Genomic DNA, 22171 nt, shown 5'->3' on the forward strand with positions numbered 1-22171 from the left:
GCTCCCCACCCGCAGCTCCCTGTGCACCGGAAGCCCTCGCTGGCAGTTTTCTATACCTAGCTTCTATGACCACTTTCCCAATACTTCCATTCATTTTATACTCAGATCATTACTACTTGTTATGTTACCTAGTTTTTGTTAGTGCTCTGTGCAAGCCATTTTTGCTACTTTAGTTATTTCTCTATTGTAAGAACTCCTGTCACAGATTACACTTTATTTTTTAAGATGGGCTTTAAAAAGTTTTAATTGACATGCAAGAATATTTATGAAGTACAGATTGTGATATTTAATGCATAGGTATAGTGTGTTATGATCAGGTCAGATTAATTTTATATGCATTATTTGTAGCATTCTTTTTTTAATGTTGGAAACCTTCAAAATTCTCTGCTGTTTTGAAATACATAATTTTTTATTTTCAATCATCATTACCCTGCTGCTCTGTAGAACATTCGACGTTCTCCTTCTAGAGGAACCTCTGTGCCCAGTCATTATCTTCTTTCTGTGCCCCTCACTTCCCAGCTTCTGGTAACCACTATTCTATTACCTGATTTTGTAAGAGGAACTTTTTAGCTTGCATGTATAAGTGAGAACATTCAGTAGTTGTGTGTAGTTTATTTAACAGAATATCCTTTTGACCCACCCATGTTGCCAAAAATGATAGGATTTCATTCTTTCCAGCTAAATAATTGTCCATTTATATGTGTGCTTGTGTGTATTATCTTATATTTTCTTTATCTATTCATTTGTCAATGGTCACCTAAGTTGACTCCATAGCTTGACTATGGTGAATAGTGTTGATGGAAAACTTAGGAGTGCGGTTACCTCTTCAGTGTACTGATTTCCTTTCCTTTGGACACATACCTTGTAATGAAATTGCTAGGTCTCGTGGTAGTTTCTGCTTTGTTGTTGTTAAGAGATAATGTCTCACCGTGTTGCTCGAGTTGAACGTGAACTCTTGGATTCAAGTACTTCTTTTGCTGTAGCCTAGCGAGTAGCTGGAACCATATGTACATCAGTATTCCTAACTCCTGTTTCTTCTTTTTTTGAGGAACTTACTTCTGCTTCCATGACTCCAATAATTTACATTTCTGCCAACAGTATATGACAGTTCTCCCTTTTCCATATCCTCACCAGCTTTTATTTTTTTCCAATTTTTACTACGGTATGTTTGTATTACGTGGTGATTATATTCCTTGTGGGGGATTGGTAGGTGTACATAACAGTTTTCATCCCTCTCCCTCTTCTCTCTCTCCTCCTCTCCCTCCATGTCTTCACCCCTTCCCATTTGAACAAAATCTGTCTCCATACTTCCTAATATCTTTTATTTTGCTCTTTATTTCTATTTTGGATTTCTCATATAAGAGAAATTGATATTGAAGTTTCTATGTCCTCCTTTACTTCATTTTCCATTATGGACTTCAGAGATACCCATCTTCCCACAAATGACTCAAGTTTATCTTTATGGCAAGGTAGTATTCCATTGTGTATGCATACCACATTTTCTTTTTCCATTTATCTGTTAATAGCTGCTGTTTGTTTGTTTTTTTTTATCCTTTTGGTAGTATTCTAACTGGGATGGGGTTATACTTGACTGTGGTTTTGACTTGCATTTGATATTGAGTTTTGGGCTTTTTTTTGTTGGGGGGTTTGCTGAGAATTGAATCCATGGTTTTGCACAGGGTAAGAAAGTTACCTACTTCTGACCCATATCCCAAGTCCTTGAGCCTTTTTCATACTTGTTGACTGAAGTAATCAGCTTTTCATCACTCTGAATATCTGAGGTAGCTAGCCTTAAAAATAAAATGTTTATTTGGCTCACACTTTTGAAAGTTCAAAGTCCAGATGGCATCACATAGGCTCAGGAGAGTCCACCTCTTGGCCCGTTGGCATAGGCAGGCTTGGTGGCAGCACATATGTGAGCAGTGATTATCTCTTGAAAGAAGAGCCAAGAGAATTCAGCATTTCACAGTCCCTCCAAGGGCTTCCCAGTAGGTCCCACCTCCCAAGATTCTATTACTTTGCAGTAGCGTCACCCCCTGGGACTAAGCCTTTAATCACCCTCATACTGGGGGACATGAACCATACTCAAACCGTAGCATTGTCTGTGTGTATATGTTCTTTGGAGAAATGTCTGTTCCGATCATTTGCCTAGCTCTTGTTTTTTTGTGGGTTTTTTTTTTGTTTGTTCGTTTTTGTTTTTGCCTTTGACTTGTTCAGATTTGTTACATATTATGAATGGATATTAATCCCCTTGTCAAGTGACTAGTTTACGAATATTTTTTCCCATTTTGTAGATGGTCTCTCAACTCTCTTGTTTCCTTTGCTGTACAGAACTTGTTTAGTTTGATGCACCCTCATTTGTCATTTTTTATTTTTGTTGAATGTGCTTTAGGATCATATCCAAAATATCTCTCCCCAGATCATCATCCTGAAGTATTTCTGGTGTTTTCTTCTAATAGTTTTACACTCACAGGTCTTACATTTAAGTCTTTGATACTTTTTGAGTTTTTTTTTGCATATGGTGAGAGATAAAGAGTCTAGTTTCATTTTTTGATATATGGTTATTTATTCTTTCCAGCATCATTTATAAAATATCCTTTTTAAAATGAAGTTTTAGTCATTTAAAATATTTCTAATCCTCTTTGTTTTTTGTGACTTTTTTTTCATTAGAAGACACTCCAAGTCAACCCCAGATTATTGTGGTGCCAGTTCCCGTGCCAGTGTTTGTGCCCATACCTCTTCATCTTTATACTCAATATGCTCCAGTTCCCTTTGGAATTCCGGTTCCAGTGAGTGTTTGTTTAGAGGTTAAGGGTGCATTTTCATTAATTAAATGCTTATAATTCTGAAAAAACTTTTCACTTATTTGTAAAATATAGTTGATTCTAGTGGCTGTTATCAGATTACCATTATTACTTAATAAGTTATGTATAGAGGACTGCTTTTATTTTTACCCTAATTTCTCAGAGAATGTTATAAGGTAGCTTATTAAAAAGGTTACATTAGCACTAAGACTACTCAAATAGAAAAAGGTAAGGAACTACATGTGTTAGAATCTTGTTTTCTAGCAAGGACGAAAAGAATGCTCTGATTTTACATTTCCACCTTTTTTTTGAAGACAGGGTCTTGCTTTGTAGTTCAGACTGGCCTTGAACTCACTATGTAGCCCAGGCTGGTCTCAAACTTGTGGCAGTCCTCCTGCCTCAGCCTTCTGAGTGCTGGGATTCCAGGCATGTGCCACCATGTCCAGCTCCAACTTTTTATTAAAGGAAAATTAGATATTTTAAGATTGGGAAAATTTTCCCCTACTAAGTCCTTAGGGGAGACACTTGTGTGAAAACGTTAAACTAGAAATATAAGCAAAAACAATTTCAAAAATAAAATGAAGCTATTATAGAATTATTTTCAATGATTCAGAGGCATATTTTGTTTATTGTCAAAGCACTTTCTGAGTTCTTATTTTAATGACTTTAACCTTATAAAAATGAACTGTTAAGAGTGTAAAATCATCTGCAATGAGAATATCTGAATTTTTAAATTTTTATACTTAAATTATGTCACAAATTTTGACAACAGATCCATGGTTTGAGAAGCTCTTAAGTCTGTTTTTGGTCTTTCAGATGCCTGTCCCCATGCTTGTTCCATCCTCAGTGGATAATGAAGATAAAGTCACTGAAAGTATTGATGACATTAAGGAAAAGCTTCCCACACACCCGTTTGAAGCTGATCTCCTCGAGATGGCAGAAATGATCGCAGAAGATGAAGAGAAGGAGAAGACTCTATCCCAGGGAGGTTGGTACAGTCTCTTTTGTTTTTTGAGACAGGATCCTGCTACATAGTTGAGGCTGGTATTGAACTCACTGTGTAGACCACTTTGACATCCAACTTGTGCCAATTCTCCTACCTCAGCCTCTCAAGTGCTGGGATTCTAGTCATGCACCTCTACTCCTGGCTTTTTTTTTTTGGTCTTTTTGAGACAGAGTCTCGCTGTGCAGTTCACACTGACCTTAAGCTCACTTTGCAGCCCAGGCTGGCCTCAAACACGCAAGGATACTCCTGCCTCAGCCTCCTGAGAGCTGGTATTACAGGTGTGCACCGCCACACCCGCCTTGTACTCCTGGCTTTATCTTTTGCTCAAAGCCATAGTCCACACATAAGAATTCCTGCTGTATACTCACTAGTATGCTGATAAACAAAATCTTAGCACAGATAACGTTTTGGCTGAAAATAATTTGTAGATAAGTCTCATTTTATTATTTTGAATGAGGATGATAACAGTTAACACTGATGTGTGCTCACTGTACTCTAGGTATGGTTTATGTGTATTATGTGCATTGCCTCATTTAATTTACACAACAGCCCTATGAGGGATTATTTTTGGCTTTATATTCTTCATCTGGGTTTATCCTATTTATGTAATACTAGATTTTCCTTGTTGATGTAATCAGAAAGTAATTGAACCAGTACTTGAATCCAGGTTTGTCTGACTCCAAAATACATAATACTAATCAATTTACTAACGTGTGTTACAGAAAGTTTTCTAGCTGCAATTACTATCTCTCTTTTTTGGGGATATAGAAAGAATTAGAGAAAATAGTACTTACGATTTTTGAAATGTTTCAGTGAATTTTCGCAGAAGCCTTTTTATATATTACTAATGAGCCAAGAAATAACGCTTTTCTTGATGTTTCAAAATTTTATTCAGTGGTAAATTTTAGAAAGCTAACCACTGGATTTAAATTTTGCATAATAATGTTAGATGATTTTCTGAACATTGTAGCATTTGACAGAAACTGTCATCTTTTCTATTGTGTTTATAGTGAGTATTTAAATCATATATGTTCTGAGTAGGACTGAGGAGGTAACTCAGTGGAAGAGCCCTTGCTTAAGATATTCTGAGAAATAGGTAAAAGCTTATTATTATCCTAGTGTTTTTCTTGGTGTTTATTTTTTTTAAAGGCATTTGAGACAGTCTTAATATTTTCTTAAAAAAATTCAAAGGAGGGGCTGGGGATTTAGCTCAGCAGCACAGCACCTGCCTAGCAAGTGCAAGGTTGTGAGTTCGATTCCTGGTACCAGAAGAAAACAAAACAAAAAAAAAACTAAACAAAAAATTCAAAGGAAAGGAACTCTTGTCAGTTAATACAACTCAGAGAAAGAGGGAAAGAATTGGAGTTCCAGAGCAAAGAGAAAGTGCATCCTTGTTTAGGTTATCACATTCCCACCCTTGCGGTACCCATGAAGCAGGAACCTCACTCCGTGACACAGGAGAGCTCAGTATGCAACAGCAGAGGTGCTGGAACTAACTGGAAAGAAACTAAATGCACCAAGCAGAGCAGTAAAAACTACTCTTTAGCAGAATTATGCCCTTGAAAAAAGTGGAGCAGCAATCAGGTAGGTGAACTGCTAGGCTGCTGCCACTCCCACCCACCCCCAAATAAATAACAAGTATACTGGTGTAGTAATATTTGTTCAGCAAAGGCAGACAGTCTTTCACCCATTCAAGACAAACACTGCCACGGTACACAAGCCCTGGTAGGGAATAAGATAATTGTAAAATCATAGGTACTTCTCATTAATCCCCAAGTATATTGAACTCCTGTGTTTATGCCATCTACTCTCACCCCAATGTTTGTTCACTCTGTTATTCTCTCATAGTTTTCAGTGCCAAGATGTATAACACTCTACTTTAGAAAGACCTTGGGGAAATAAAAAGATCCTTCCAATAATGTCTCCCTCAGTCTCCCAGGTTATACTTCAGTGGTGTTGCAGGTTCATTCATATTCCATCAAATTCAGCTCATGTCATTTATTTTAACCTCAGTTCTGATGTGTTAACCCTTCCCCCACCACCAAGGGAGTATCACATGAATCTCTCCTCCTGGTGCCCAAGTTAGGATGGTGTCTCCCTCCTCTTCATTCGGAATGAAACTGTACTGCCCCTAGCTGCCTGTACATTAGAATGATTTTTGTTCCTGGAAAAAATACTTGGATTTTACCAACTATACTTGAGCTGGTATTCTTCCAGTTTTCCAGGCTGGACATTGTCCACGTCATTCTCTGCAATATGTGAGGTACAACATATACATATTCTCCAAGCATGTGGGAAGTTAGAAACAAGAGAGTGCTCTCCAGACAAGATGGAGAAGGATCCAGTCTCTTATACCCATTCAGTGTTCATTCTTTTCTGTTAAGTATCTGTTACCTACCCTTTTGAGGCATTTAACCAGTGTGAGAAGGAATATGTGTCAAATAAGTACAATCACCACTGTACTGGTGCCTGTAATTAGCCTGTGTATGCAGTGCAGAACAAGACATTCTGGAAAAGATCATTGTATCTCCCACAAGCTGTCCCTTGAACTGGTCACTAGCTCTGGATGGTGCTCCAACAAAGGTCACTTCTCTTGGAGAACACACACACCAGCATCACAGCACTGAGTTCCCATGGATGTCACCACTTCCTAACTGTCAATGACAGGACCATAGCATTCAGTTCTACTCAACAGGCAATTACTTTCATATGCTGCAATTGCATAGAGTCTCCCCCAAAGCACTGTGGCTTCTACATAGTACCATGGAGTGGTCATACTCGAAACAGTTGTTCAGGAATCAGTACAAATGTTGTATGCCTCAACAGAAGAAAGGTGGGCTGTGCCATCAAATCCCACCACCACATAAATACGGTCATTTAGTAGGGCTACTCCAGCACCAGAATGCTTGGTGCCATTTGTGTAATATTCGTCCATTAACCTGTGTTGGGATCATATTCCTCAACTGAATTTAAGATATTGAAGCTATTATTTCCTCCTAGACTGTAGAACACTCTGCTGGCACTACTAGTCCAGCACCCTCTCAGGCTGTCTGCATGTCTCCCAGCATATCCCACTGGTCGATGTTTGGGTCATACTGCTCCATATTGGTATGGTGCCTGCTTCCATCAAAGCCTCCAGAGACATAGATCATATCTCCCAGGGTGGTAGCCACAGTAAGGCCGCATTGGACATTCATCTGGGCCAAAGGATACCAGACCCTATCCTTGCGAACTGAGGTGGGAAAGGCCATCATAAGCACCAGTTAGGTAGATCTGGTCATGTAGTGATACTGAGGCCACATAATGTCTTTTGGAAGTGATGTTTGGCAGGAAGCTCTACTCTTGAGTCTTGGGATCATATTTCTCAAGCACATCGGTAGGAGACTGCTGTCTTCCAAAGCCCCCAACCACCAGAAGCACTTCATTGGCTCCTAGATGAACCTTTGTCCATGGGTCCTGCATCTAACTCCAAAGTTCAGGCCTCAGATGAAACTTGTTTGCCTTGTCAACCAGATCCCTGTACTATAAACTACAGCAGATGAAAAGTTCAATATCTGTCACATCTGTAATGTACCTGGAGATCAGCATGGGCATCCACATGTACTACAGCAAGTCAGGCAAGGACTCTTTGCACTCCTTGGCATGCTTCACCCACTTGATGACAGTCTCAAAGACTGGCTCTTCAGAATCCACCTGAATTTCATCATACTTGATTAGCTTCTCCACCTCTCCTTGACTTAGAAGAATGAATTCTTTATGCTGTACCACTTCAGCAAAATACTTTTGGCTAAAAGCTTCAGCCACTTGCATCAAGTCAACACATTGTGAGTTTCAGCAAAATCCCTGATACCCAGGCAATTAGAAGGGTCTAGTTGACTTTCTAAGAACTCAGTAGGTTGCTTCATACCTTTCAGCTAAGGCAAACAGGCTGCAGGGAGCAATTCTTGCACATTCTTTTTCTTTCTCTTTTTTTTTTTTTTTGGTCTTTCTGAGACAGGGTCCTGCTATGCAGTTCAGGCTGGCTTGAGCTCACTTTGTAGCCCAGGCTGGTCTTGAACTCACAACAGTCCTCCTGCCTTAGCCTCCCAAGTGCTGGCGTTATAGGTATGCACTACCACGCCCAGCTCTTGTACATTGTCCACCATCAAGTGTACTGTTTCTGTGTACACAAAATCCAATAGAATATCCATGGTAGAGGCCATCAAACCTTGGATATCAACATAAGGTTTCCCTTTCTCTGAAAGCTCACTCTTGAACATGGCACAGATGTAGTCACTGCAGGCAGGCAGCACAATCCAGTGGGCAGGGAAGTCTTTCTGCTCTACTCAGCATCACATCACAGAGAGTATTGCTGTTCCTGAGGGAGTTCATTGAGTTGAGGATGGATTTAGCATGAGTATTTGTCATTATGTCTTTGGGGGCCATAGTGCCTCCCATCAAGCAGTATGGAGGAAGAACAAAAGGGGTCCTTGGATCCTGCAGCTCTGCCCCGGCCACCAGTGCCCAAGAAGATGGGGTGGGCATGGGGCCAGCAGGTGGCTTAGCAAGGCGAGTGCTGTCTGTTAGGCCCAGGTTCTCTGGAGGCATCACCATGATCTTCCTTGGTGGTCTTCCCGGCTCCATTCTCCAGGCTGCGCGACTTCTTTCATATTCTTTAATGTATAATAATCTCATAATTCTGACTTGTTTATATGTGGAGTTTAATGTCTTAGAATAGTATTTTATGCTGGAGCTTCTAACTTCTGGTATATACAGTTTATGCAATCCCTGATGATAAACCTCATTTTAAATTGACATCTCTATTCACATTAATATTTAGCATTTATTAAGTTCTTCCTTTGTACATGTACTGTGACATAGTGCCTTTGTCTAAATTGAGTCAGAAAAGCTTTAAAAAATCAAGTTTCAAGACAGTTGTAATCACTGTAGTATAGATAAAAGGGAATGAAATAACCACAGAGAAAGAAGAAATAAATTCCAGCTTAGAGGATATGGGGCTAATTTCACTTTGATTTTAGGAAAGGAAGCAATTTTCTTGGGTGAGCCAAAAAAACACTTTTCTACTTTTTTTTTGTTTGTTTGTTTGTTTGTTTGTTTTTTTCCCGGTACCGGGAACCGAACTCACGACCTTGCACTTGGCAGGCAGGTGCTTTGCCGCTGAGCTAAATCCCCAGCCCCACACTTTCCTACTTTGAGATCCTTACTTTTCAAATACTTTGTAGTTGTTAAAACTACCTTCTGTCTAGTTCCATGTACTAAAATGGTCACTAACTTTTATTTATATTCTGACTCTATTGGCCATTGAATACAACAGTAAGATTATTATGTTGGAGGGACAAGTTAGAGCTGATTTGTCAGCTTTTGAGTGAATGCTCATGTGTGTGTGTCTGTGTGGGGTTTTAAAAAAATGGAGGAGTATTTCAATTAACTTCAGTGTAGAATGAGAAGTAGCCTGGGTGCAGGGGAGGCCCACCTGTAATCCTACCTACTTAGGTGACTGCGGGAGAATCACAAAGTGCAGGCTAGCCTAGTATCTTAGCAAGACCCTTCCCAAAAGAAAATTTTATGAAGAGCAGGCATGTAGCTCAGAGTGCTTGCCTACCATGTGCAGAGCCCTGGGCTCAGTCCCCAGATGGCCTCCCCCACTGCCTAATCAGAAGAAAAAGTCTCTCTCACTATGACATTGTTGATAGTGCTACCAGGTACTGTAACTACTATTAATACAGGTAATTTAACTACTTTTATCACTAATTTTAATTAAAGAATTATTCTTTGCTTGTATGAATTGTTTACTTAGGGCTTCATAGTGTGTCTCATGTATATAATTGCCTCATATCATTTGAGATTCAATTTGTTTTGTGTATACTGTACATTCAAATTGTTTTATTATGTGATTTTTCTTTCTCTTCAGGATCTCAAACTTCTGAACAGGAACTATTTCTAGACACCAAGATATTTGAAAAAGGTTTGTTCTTATAAGTATATTTTGGTTCTTAGAAATCATACATTCTGTAAGTAATAGAAATCAAGGGAGAGGGGAGGGAGTCGGGTGCGCAGGCATCGCGTTAGGGAGTGAGGATGCGCAGGCACTGACGGCATTGGTTCAGCATTACCCTGGCAGAATGGGGCGGGCCCTTGGGTTGGAGATACATTAACATACCAATTTACTGTGACCTAGGAAAGGCTTCCAATGGTGTCTTCAGCAAAGGATATGGGTTTGGCATGGTCAAAGGAGACCTGAAAACCAAGTCTTATAGTAGAATGGAATTTTCTACTTCAGGTCATGCTTACACCGATACAGGGAAAACATCAGGGAACCTAGAGACCAAATAAAGTGGGAAATTGAAGGCCTCCTATAAACAAGATTATTTCAGTCTTGGCAGTAATGTTTATGAAAATTTCTCTGGATCAACCATCTATGGCTGGGCTGTATTGACCCTTGAAGGTTGGCTTGCTGGCTGTCAGATGAGTTTTGACACAGCCAAATCCAAACCGTCTCAGAATAATTTTGCTGTGGGTTACAAAGCTACAGACTTGCAGCTGCACACTCACGTGTGAGTGTCTACAACTGATTCCTTCTTTAGTGCTAGTGCCACTCACCAAAGTAGTAGCTTTTTAGCATGTTTGACACGTATCCTTGCTATGTAGTCTCTATAGTCAGTGAAACACTCCAAGAGGCCGTCTAATCAGCGTTCATTGCTGTGCTGTGGATGGCTACTGGCCTTTTGGCCTTTCCTTGAACTTGAAGGAATTCTGAGTTCTATAGGAGAACCTCGGGGAAGAAGGTACCCTGAGCACAGCACGGAGCACCCCCTTGGTGAAGGATCTCTTAGAGATGTTCTGCCTTCTCTGGTATGATACTCACTGGGACAGTATCTGGCAGCAGGTCTGGATTACTAAAACTAACCATCCAAATGATAGCAGCATCCTGGAACCAGGAATCCTATAAGATGTTTAGGTATTCTTGGTTGGAATCTTGCTAGCCGTCTCTTATTCAGAATTTATAGGAGCTCTGAGAGCAGTTCTGGGATTCATTTATGTAGGCTGCATCATGTTGACTGAATGAATCTGAGCTTTTCAACCATGTGTTATGCCTTGTCCTCCTGGTCAGTGCTACTGCACCAGGAACAGAAGCAAAGGGCGGGCCCTCTGCTTTTGAAATTCTGCAAATTGTTCTTCACTAGACACTAATTTATTTATAGTGGCTAAAATGAAACCACGCAGTGATATGTTCTAGGCAGAAGCATTGATGGAACTACATTTTAAGGAAATCGTGAAAACTCAAGGACTGACTTTTGGAATGCATCAAAACAGTTATTTAGGTGCTTTTCTGGAGCAGTGCTCTGTAGATATTGTAGGGTTGTATTTTAAAATAAAATCCAGAATTAGCTTAAAAAAAAACTCTGAATTCTTGAGTCTAATATGTATATTTTTAGGTATTTATAAGGGTTATCAAATGTCTGTGATATGTGCTGTTTTGTAATGAAAGTATTAAAAGCTATCTTAAATATGTAAGAACTAATTGAAAGGTTTTAAAGTGCTTACCAAAAATGTGAATCTAGTTCTGTGAGGCTGATGAACGAGCTACTTCGTTATTGCGTGTCCATCAATCACACCTCAGTTTTTGATGTTGAGGTTCAAGAATGTTTCTGAAGATATTAAGAGAGTGTCTTATTTTGAGACTTTTTTTTTTTTTTTTTTTGCATTTCAGACCAAGGAAGTACATACAGTGGTGACCTTGAATCAGAGGCAGTGTCTACTCCACATAGCTGGGAGGAAGAGCTGAATCATTATGCCTTAAAGTCAAATGCTGTGCAAGAAGCTGATGCAGAACTGAAGCAGTTCTCAAAGGGGGAAACAGAACAGGATTTGGAAGCAGATTATCCTTCAGGTTTGTGCAGTGTAACTTGTTCATCAAAAGTCTTTTATCTTAGAAGAATGGCAAGACTCCCCATTGACATTAAGCAGTTGTAATGCATTGGAGATAATCTAGGACACAAGTGCTTTCTGCCGTTCTGGATGTCAGCTTGTGCCATACTATTCTTTTATATGTTTAATGAACATTTTTGAACATTTTTTTGTCATCTTTGTTATAATAACCATTTATAAAAAGTGTTCTTGATTTCTAATAAACTTTTAAGTCAGGCGTGGTGGCACATGCCTGTAATCCCAGCACTCCGGAGGCTGAGGCAGGAGGATTGTTGCAAGTTCGAGACCAGCCTGGGCTACAGAGTGAGCTCAAGGCCAGCCTGAATTGCAAAGTGAGACCCTGTCTTAAAAAGAAAAAAAAAAAAAAAAACAAAACCAAAAAAACCTTTTGTTTATATGCTATGTCTTTTGTTTCTCTTAAATGTATGAGTAAAATTCTCATTACAAAACAATGAAATAGTGATGATTACTCAATCTGTCTTTATTTAAATCTGTGTTACTTACTGTATACTGTACTTTTTGCTGATTATTATAGAATCCTTTGACCCACTTAATAAAGGACAGGGAATCCAAGCACGTTCCCGAACAAGACGACGACACAGAGATGGCTTCCCCCAACCCAGACGAAGAGTAAGCAGCAGCTTAATGTTTTAGAATTTTCTTTACCTCATTCTACCAGTATTTATTAGTTCTTGGTCTTTACAAAATTCTTTTGCTAGCCAGAATCAGGCAGTTTCATGCATTATTTTGCAATCTCACATTTTGTTTTCATTAGTACATGGGGAGTTGATACATGTACTTGATACATCTCACTTTTTTTTTTTTTCCCCCAGTACTGGGAATCAAACTCAGGACCTTGGGCTTGTTAGGCAGGCACTTGTGCCGCTGAGCTACATCCCCAGCCCTCACTTCTTTTTCTTCTTCTTCTTCTTCTTTTTTCCTTCATATTTTTCTCCTGCCCCAATCTCTTTGTCCCCTTCCCTTTTGCAAAAGATCTGTTTTCCTCTTTCTTATTATCTGTCTTTTCTTTTGCTCTTTAAGTTTTGGATTCCTTATATAAGAGAAACCATGAGATATTTAAGTTTGTTTGTCTGATTTATTTCACTTAACATCATTGAAACCTGTGTTTTTGTGCTTTTGCTTTTGTTTCTTAACGTCAGGAACCATGTTTTTCCTTTACATTTCAGCCAGGACTTTTTCTTTTGCTTCTATAATTGATGGTTTTGTCTTGTTACTTTAAAAAGCATTCAGTAATTTTTAAAGCATTATTTTCTCTCTGAAAAGTCTAAGCTATTTTTGTATGTTCTATCCTGAAGTTCATTATTTTATATTAGGGCATTATAGCCTTGTTTTTAAAAAATTAACTCTGTTGGGTTATAATTACATTTAAAAATTATAAATGAGGACGGTACAGCTTGGTGGGGTTTGGCAAGTGTATATGTGATGTAACTACCACCACAATTGTGAAAAATGTTGTACTGAAAAGCTTTCTCATGATCTTTTGAGGTCAGCCTCATCTTCAGATGCTGACAACCCCCATCCTGCTGTATACATTGCTACTAAATGATACTGCTTTTTTCTTTTCTGAAAACTGTTTATAAGTGGTATCATATAGTATGTCTAGGTCCCATATCTATGTTCTTTTAATTAGCTTAGTGTTTTTAAGTTTCATTCGTGTTGTTTCATGTTTCAGTGGCTTATTCCTTTCTATTTCCAAATAGCATTTCATTATAATGACAAACCAAAACTTATGCAGCTGTTTAACTAATGGTAAAAATTAGTGTTATATTCAGTTTGCCACTATTTTGAATAAAACTATTAGGAAGATTCTTGAATAAGTTTTGTTTGTTTGTTTGTTTGTTTTCCCGGTACCAGGAATACTCACCACCTCGTGCTTGCCAGGCAGGCGCTGTGCCGCTGAGCTAAATCCCCAGCCCCCATTGAATAAGTTTTGGTGTGAACATGGGTTTTGCATTTCTCTTGAGGAAAAATATTGGGAATAAGGTTACTAGGCTTTGTGGTAAATATACTTTCCACTTCATAAGAAAGCTGCTAGACTGTTTTTGAAAGTGAATATATCCATTCTGCATTCCCAGCAGTGATGTCAGAGTTCATTAGCTCCATGATTTGCTAACAGTTGGTGTCTTAGTTTCTCTTCTTGTTGCGGAGACAAAATACCCAACATTCAAAATTAAAAGGGGGAAAGGTTTATTTAGCTCAGTTTGTAGAGGTTTCAGTCCATGATCAGCTGGCTGTAAGGCATGGTGGCTTGGCAGAAGAGCAACCATCCATGGCAGTAGAAAACAGCAAAAGCAGCAAAATAGAGTGAAGGAGGACAGAGTGAAGCATCTTTCTATCCCTTATATCGTATGCAGGCTCCCCATCCTAGGACAGGTATAACACTCATACCCTTAATCCCAGCATTGGACCATGAATCAATCTCAAACTCTAGTTTCAGCTGCCTCCAAAAAGCGTGTCCTTATCCCCCATGACCAAATGAGGCTTTTGGGGAATATGCAGACATAAACCATAAGGTTCTGGCCCTGGACTTCTAAGGATTCATGTACATTCCTGTACACAAAAGGTATTTAGTCTGTCTCTTAAGAGTTCCAAAGCCCTAACAGTTTCATCATTGCTGAAAAGTCTAAGTCCCAAGTCTCCTCTGAGATTTAAGGTAAGCTCTTCAGCTGTGAGCTCTTGAACAAATGAAAAGAAAGCTAAACACTTCCAGCATTCAGTGGCACAAGATAGACATTCTTTCTTTGGTTTTTTTTGTTGTTGTTATTTTTTGTTTTTTTTCCGGTACTGGGAATTGAATTCACGACCTCGCACTTGGCAGGCAGGCGCTGTGCCGCTGAGCTAAATCCCCAGCCCCAGAAGATAGACATTCTTATTCCAAAATTAAAAATGGGGATACAAAGGAATGGGACCAAAGCAAGTCCAAAATCTATGAGCAGATGTTAAGTCCTGTAGTTCCATGTGTAGCGTCCGGGGCAACCTGCAGCGAGGTGTGAACTCCAAAGTGCTTGGGTAGCTCTGCCCCTGCAGCACTTCCTAGTGATTGTAGGAATCACTCCCATGGCTTCTCTCTTGGACTCACTCTGCTCCTTCCTTTCAGTTTTCCTCTGATGATCCATTTCCTGGCTTCTCCAAACTTCAGGGGTCTCCACTCCACCTTTGGCTTCACACTCACAGCTTCACCCACTGCCCTCTCAGGGCCTTCCAGCCCTTCTGAAACCCTGGTGGAAACCTTCCTGACCCCATGACTCTTCTATTCTGCATGTACCTAAAACTAGTGCCATCTGGATGATGCCAAGATCTGCTGCCAGCTGGTGCAATAGCCAGGCTTCCCTGTCTCTTGGCTGTTGAATTCTCTATGCTGCTGCCATTCTGGAACATGGTGCTCTGGGACTCTCTTCTCAAAGCAAAGTCTTTCACTTTTGCAGTTTTGAGGCTGCAAAAGGTTGAGCCCTGCTGTTTGTTATGATGTCCACAGGCCATCTTTTCTGTTCTCCTGTTCCATCTCAGCAGTCAAGATCTCCTCTATGTTTTGAAGTCCACAGCTTTCCTAGACCTTTCTTTCTGGCCACACACATTTAAATCATTCTGCTAGGGTCTTTGCTCTTGATTGACAACATAAATCTGGCTAAATGCCCCCAACAGTAGCCGTGCCACTGCCTCAACATTAGACAACCTTGAAATTTCTTCTGCCAGATTAGTCTCTTGCCTTTTATCTTGGTGTCAGACAAAGACTCTGGATACAAGCAAAATGCAGTCAAACTTTCTGCCAAGCTGTAACACACATCATCTGGAGTCCAATAGCCAATGCACTCCTTTTTCCCAGCAGAAACCTCCTGAGTCTGGTCTTTACTGGCAGGATTTCTATGAGCCTCCTGGTCTTCTGAGCTTTGACCAGAACCTCCCATACAGAATTGTCTAAGGCATTTCAACTCTGCTTTTTCAGCCAGTGTCTCCAAACCTTTCCAAACTCTTCCCAGAAGCTATTCCCAAAAACTCCTGAACCACATGATCAGGTATAGTCACAGCAATGACCCTACCTCTTTGGTACCAAATTCTGTCTTAGTTACTTTTCTCATTGCTGAGACAAAATACTCAACACCCAGAGTTAAAGGAGGAAAGGTTTATTTAGGTCACAGTTGGTAGAGGTTTCAGTCTGTATGTAATTGGCTGGTTCTAAGGCAGTGTGGTGTGGCAGAGGGGCAACCATTCATGGCAGCAGAAAACAGCAAAAGCAACAAGAGAGAGCAAGGGAAGAGAGAGAGACAAGCCTCTTTCTCTCCCTTACATTGTATGCAGGCTACCTGTCCTGGGGTAGGTGTAGCACTCATACCCTTAATCCTAGCACCGTGAATCAATCACAAACTCTAGATTTAGCCGCCTCTGAAAAACCCACCCCCATGACCACATGAGGCTTTGAGGGGACATCCAGATACAAAACATAACAGTTGGTATTGTTGAATTTGAATTTTAGTTAGTCGCTAGCATTCACTATTGTAGTTAATTTGTGTTTCCTTTGGGACTAATGATGTTGAATATATATATTTTTGCGGGGGACATTTGTCTTCTTTGGTAGACTGTTAGTCTTTTCCACATTTTTTTTTTCCCAGTTTGTGGCGGGTAGTTTGTTGTGAGATGTAAATATTCTTTATTATGAATATAATTCCTTTACCAGCTAGGATATTTGCTTCTGTTCTCTGAATTCATTTTAAGTTTTTCTTAATAGTATATTGAAGATTTTAATTTAGAGACAACATACCAATTTTTGTTCATTTATGGATCTGCTTTATAATTAACCATGAAAGAGCCAGATGTGGGGATGCATGCTCATCATATCAGTATTCTGGGAAGTTCGAGGCTGGAGGATCATACATTCAAGCCTAGGCAATTTAGTGAGTCCAGTGTAACCAGTTTTCTCTCTGGGATCTTGTCCTGAGGATGATGGAAGGATGAAATTAACAGACACAGAAATGGGGTATAGTTTATTAGAACAAAGATGCCCAATTCAGGGGTTTAAATGCAGTTATTTTGGTGAGTGCATGAAAATGAGGCAGTGAAATGTGTTTTTAGCTAGGCCTTTGATGTTAGGAGAACAGACTTCCCCTGCACCCCAGCTTCCCATGGCATACTTCCAAGAGCTGCTTTCCATTGTGTTCCACTGTTCCTGAGGTGTATCTCAGTTTACTCAAGTCTGTCCTAACTGCCTCATATCTCTTTTTGGGTCTCACTAGGGATGCTGCTCAGTGTGAAGGCTTTGTGTTCATTCTTTCTGTGTGTTTGTGTGTGTGTGTGTGAGAGAGAGAGAGAGAGAGACAGAGACAGAGAGACAAAATAGCCCATCACAGTCTTTACCTGACTCATCTCTTAATTTTCTAAAAGTTTTGTAGTTTTAGCTTTTGTGTTTGTGATACTTTCTCATGATTTTTATGTATAATTGAAGCAGAGTTAAGGTTAATTTTTTTTGCATATGGATATTCAGTTTTCCAGTACCAGTCTTAGAAAAGATTATCCTTCCCCCATTAAATTGCATTGGCATACTTGTTTAAATAAAGTCAGCAAACTATATATATGGGTCTGTTTCTCAAACTGTCTGTTCTGTTCATTTCATTTCTTTTTTCTTTTTTCTCCTTTCTTTCTTTTTTGAGACAGTTTCGCTATGTAGTTTAGACTGGCCTTGAACTCATTATGTAGCCTAGGCTGTCCTCAAATTCAGAGTAAACCCTCTGCCTCAGCCTCCCAAGTGCTGGGATTACAGGCATGTGCTACCACACATGTCATTATGTCTGTTTTTATACCAAGACTAACTCTCTAGGTTATGTAGCTTTACAGTGAATTTTGAAATGAGGAATGTAAGTCCTTTGTTTAGTTTTCTGAGTTGTCATTTACATTGGTATATACATCTAAGAAGTACCAGTGCAAGAGGAGGCCATCTCCTGGGATGAAACTGGGCAACTATGGGTTGACTGTGCAGCTAAGCTGCTTGGGAAAATTGATGTAGCTGACCTCCTTGAGAAACTTTTGATGGTTATGACCTCAGCTATATACAGATACAGCTATCATATAATGTCAGCAGAGTGTAACAGACTTGGAAAGTTCTGCCAGAACTCTCCGCTTGCCTTTTCCCACTATTCCCACCCCTCCCCCACTACTATTTTACATCTTCTGTAACCATAACCATGCCTGACAACAGCTTGCCAATCTAAGGTTAGCCCATGAAATAAAAAAGGTATAAAAGTAATAGCAAGACCCTGTTCAGGGCTCTCAGGTAGACAATAGTCCCTCCAGGAACACAGGCAATAAACTGCTTTGTCCTACTCCATATCTTCTGGGTTCTGTCAGAGATCACATGCAGTCTCCTATTTCACCTTGTTTGTGTCTTTCTTTGTCCTAAAAAAATAAATGACTAGAAGTTTGATTGAAACTGTCCTGAATCTATAGATCAGAGAATCAACATCTTAGCAATTATGAGTCATCTCATCTGTGAACATGATATCTTGCCCATTTATTCAAGTAATCTTTCATTTCTCACAACAATGTTTCATATTTTTTTTATTTGTATTTTTTTGAGCCTGTCTTGCTATGCAGTTCAGGCTTGCCTGGAACTTACTATATGTAACCCAGATGGGCCTTACTCCATGAGCTTCCTGCCTCAGCCACTTGGGTGCTGCCATTATAAACATGCATCACCCCACCTACCTGTGCTTGATTTTATGTCTTTTTTCTTGCATTAAATTTATTTTATATGTATTTAAAATTTTACAGTTATATATAGTATTTTAAAAATTTTTATTTTTCAGTGTTCCTTATTTTTTATTTTTAATTTAATTTTATTCTTTCGTTTTAGAGACAAGATCTCAGTATGTAGTTTAGGCTGGCCTTAAACTCACTATGCAGCCCAGGCTGGCCTCAAACTCATGGAGACCCTCCTGCCTCAGCCTCTTGCTTTGGAGCCTTTTTATAAACTCTTAATCCTTTTCTGTGCTGGTCATTCATGTCTTGCATCTTTTTGTTTAGCTCTTCTAGCTTCTTACTGGTGTCTTCTGTAGAGTCGTTTTATTTGGCCCAGTATATTTATACTGACATCTCCTGTGAGCTTGTGAATGCTTTATTGATATGCTTTGTTATCTTCCCTGGTATCATTTCAGATAAACTTGAGTGTGGCTTTGGTTTCTTACCTCTCAGTGTTCCATGGGTCAGCTTTAGGAGAATTGGGAGTTTTTGGAGGCATTTTGTTGAGTTGCCTTACCACATTTCTATTGGGGGGGGGGTGTTTTGTTTTTTTTCTCCAGTACCGGAAATCGAACTCACAACCTTGCGCTTGCCAGGCAGGTGCTGTGCCCCTGAGCTAAATCCCCAGCCTCTCATATTTCTGTTTTTGTTTCAAGGCTTGCAGTTACATTTATTGGAAAGCTTTGTTTTTTAGTATGGAGACTTCTTTAGTTAGTATTTACTTTGCAATGATACAATCTGCATGTGGATAATTATTATCTTGGCCTCTGTCCCAGATCCACCCATGACTGTATACTTAAGGTGGGAAGCTATAGCATGTTTGGACCACTACCAAGTTTTCCATGAATGGGCAACAGTATTGTTCATGATCCCAAGGCAATACAGATACTGGTATTTCAAGAAAACCAGTTACTACCAACAGCTATGTAACCATAGCTATAGTAATAAAAATCAGTGTTACTTACCATGTCAAATACAAAGTAAATATTTATAAACCCTAAAGACCAATAAAGTACACCCTTAACCACAGAAGAGATCTATAATTGTAATATGGATACTAAAACAAATCAAATATTAACCTAGTATTGATCTTCAGTGAATAGTTACTAATTGGAGCAACTTTCCCTCTGTGAGCAATAGAGCAGTTTTCGGCAGTAAATTTAGTGTAAATTCAGCTAGCTCTCTAGAGATTCATAAAACTTAGTAGTTATATTAGTAAAGGTAAAGAGGGTAAGGAAACAGACAAGGGGAAAAAAAATCCAAATTTGAAAATTAAGTGGGATATGAGATGGGAGAGGGTAAAGTGACATAGGGGATCCTATTAAGTAAAAGGAAATTAGTGTTGGAGGACAGGAAAGAATGAACAAGAAAGATGACAGCAAAAATAGGAAATAAAAGCAAGAAAAGAAGGAAGAGGAGAAAAAGTTGAAAAGGGGAAGAAGAAAGGGAGAGAAAAGAAACTAAAAGGCGTAAAAGAAAAAAAGAGAGAATCGCTCCCCCAAAAATACTGAGTGAAGGAAAGATAAAAGTAAAGCAAAATAGAGCGGAGAAAGACTGAGTCAAAGAAAAAAATTCTTGTGTTACTAAATGAATGGTTTCTTTAACGATCTGCAATCTTGGGATCCATCCGGTCATGATTTTTTCTGCCTTGCTTTAGGGCCTGTCTTTTTGAGGTGCCCTTCGTGTACCAGAGGCCCCTCTCTTCATTCCCCTCAGTATGTGGTTATTGCCCAGTCCAAGGCCTGTTCTTTCACCTGTTAGTAGATGGGGAATGTGATCAGTCCTCTGGTCTCTGCTGTAGGCAAACTGCAGAGCAGTGGCTTGAGTGGGCTGTTGCACTTAATGTTTGAGTTTGTGGGGTCCAGATGCCCTCTTATCTCCCTGGGCATTGTCCTTCTCTGTGATCAGGTCACTTTCTTAGCCCTCACCTCTGCTGCCAAGTGCTATGGGAAAACTAAATGTAAAACCAGCTTGGCTTTGTTGGGTGATTTTGGCTTTGCAGGGGTGCAAGACAGCATCACTTATCTGGCATGGGTCTGCTTGCTCACATAGGGCAGGGGTGCCACTTGCCTGAACTTCCAGTCCATGGTCTACTGGCTCCAAGACCAGGATGGCACAGTAGAGGGGCATTGCAGTGGAGAGCTGCCCAAAAAGTGGTATCCAGGAAGCAGAGAGGTGGACGATTGTCTTGGCAACTTTTCAGTTTTGGTTTTTAGTTTAATTCCATGATGGTTAGGAACTATATTGAGATCTATTTTATAGCCCGGAATATGATCTGTACATGTGTTGATTAAATGACCTAAGTAGTAGTAGTATTATTTATATCTCATTGGGTGGGTCCAATATCTAAAAAATATTAAGCATCCAAATGTTAGTTAATACAATGTGATCTTCAGTATTTAAAGTTTTGTTTTCTGGCATTCTTGCTTTTTTTCTCATGGGATTAGGTTAGCTAATCACTAATATGTTTTCTACCACTAAGAATTCTTAATCTTTAGAATATAAAACTAAATTCCATATTTTATAGGTTTATATAATTTGTATCTTTGAGAACTCTGTTAAAGATCAAAACTTACATTTATAGATGGTAAATTTTTGAAATTCTCACAGGGACGAAAGAAGTCTATAGTGACTGTGGAGCCCAGGAGTCTTATTCAAGGAGCCTTTCAAGGGTGTTCAGTATCTGGGATGACACTGAAATACATGTATGGGGTAAATGCCTGGAAGAACTGGGTTCAGTGGAAGAATGCCAAGGAAGAGCAGGTGGACATGAAGTGTGGAGGTAAATACTTGACATGAATTTGTCTAAAGTGAGAGAAATCTAAATAAGTAAACCCATTAATTTACCCAAAAGAGATAACCTGATAAAATTTGGATTTGGCTTTTCATGTAGTCTTCATCTTTTCAACTCTTGTCTTTCTCATCAGGAGGTGAACATGCCTCGTCCAGCCCATGTCCTGACCCCTTAGGAAGTACTCAAGACCAGGCAATCTCTCAAGAATCTTCAGAGGCAGGCCTTAGAGGTGAAAGTTGTTTCTCTACATTTATTATGAATTATTTATTATGTTACTGTTCATTTAAATTTGTAATCACATATTTAAAAATATGCCTTAAGGTAAATTAATAATCTTCCCTTAGTTATAAAGAGGATATTATAAAAGATAAGGTTGTTTCTTATGGTGATGAGTTTAAGATAAAATGTCTTCTTCGGTCCTACGTCTATATAGTACCCCGTATGGAACCTATTATTGAATTCCTCCCTCCCTCTTCCTTGCCCTCCCTCTCTCTGAAAAATACCTGCAAAAGCCTTACTTCTTCATAGCAGTTTTTCCTAATAGTGAGGTCCATGTAACTGGCAGTATTTGTGGGTTTCATATCAGCTGCCAAGAAACTCAGAGTTATCTAACAATTCAAATTAAACAATTGTGTGTATATAGTTGTTTTGTTTTGTTGGCAGTGCTAAGAGTAGAACCAAGGGCCCTTTGCACTGAACTACACCCCAGACCTGTGTCTTTTTTTTTTTTTTTTTTTTTTGAGACAGGGTCTCACTAAGTTGTCTAAGCTAGGCCTGCACTTGTTCCTCCTGCCTCAGCCTCCCAGCATGCTGAAAGAGTACATAATTGTAAGACCCACTTTAGTTTTCATTTTTCACTGGTTTTGATACCCTGTTCTAAGTTTCTGCTTT

General features: G+C 39.4%; 1 protein-coding gene and 1 pseudogene across 7 annotated transcripts in view; one reads left to right on the top strand and one right to left on the bottom strand.

The window, feature by feature from the left end:
• Positions 1 to 22171, top strand: part of Zmym4 (zinc finger, MYM-type 4) — a 158819-nt gene that overhangs the window by 123457 nt on the left and 13191 nt on the right. For all 7 annotated transcript variants that reach the window (XM_013519646.1, XM_013519643.1, XM_013519642.1 and 4 more), the window contains 7 exons: positions 2671 to 2789; positions 3621 to 3792; positions 9722 to 9775; positions 11522 to 11701; positions 12275 to 12369; positions 21097 to 21268; positions 21414 to 21509. In XM_013519646.1, coding sequence (XP_013375100.1) covers positions 2671 to 2789; positions 3621 to 3792; positions 9722 to 9775; positions 11522 to 11701; positions 12275 to 12369; positions 21097 to 21268; positions 21414 to 21509 — 888 coding nt within the window. The remainder of the gene's footprint in view (positions 1 to 2670; positions 2790 to 3620; positions 3793 to 9721; positions 9776 to 11521; positions 11702 to 12274; positions 12370 to 21096; positions 21269 to 21413; positions 21510 to 22171) is intronic.
• On the bottom strand, positions 6395 to 8286 carry LOC102016661 (annotated as a pseudogene).

The sequence above is a fragment of the Chinchilla lanigera genome, unplaced genomic scaffold, assembly GCF_000276665.1.
Source record: "Chinchilla lanigera isolate Chin_1 unplaced genomic scaffold, ChiLan1.0 scaffold00051, whole genome shotgun sequence".
NCBI classification, from domain to species: Eukaryota; Metazoa; Chordata; class Mammalia; order Rodentia; family Chinchillidae; genus Chinchilla; species Chinchilla lanigera.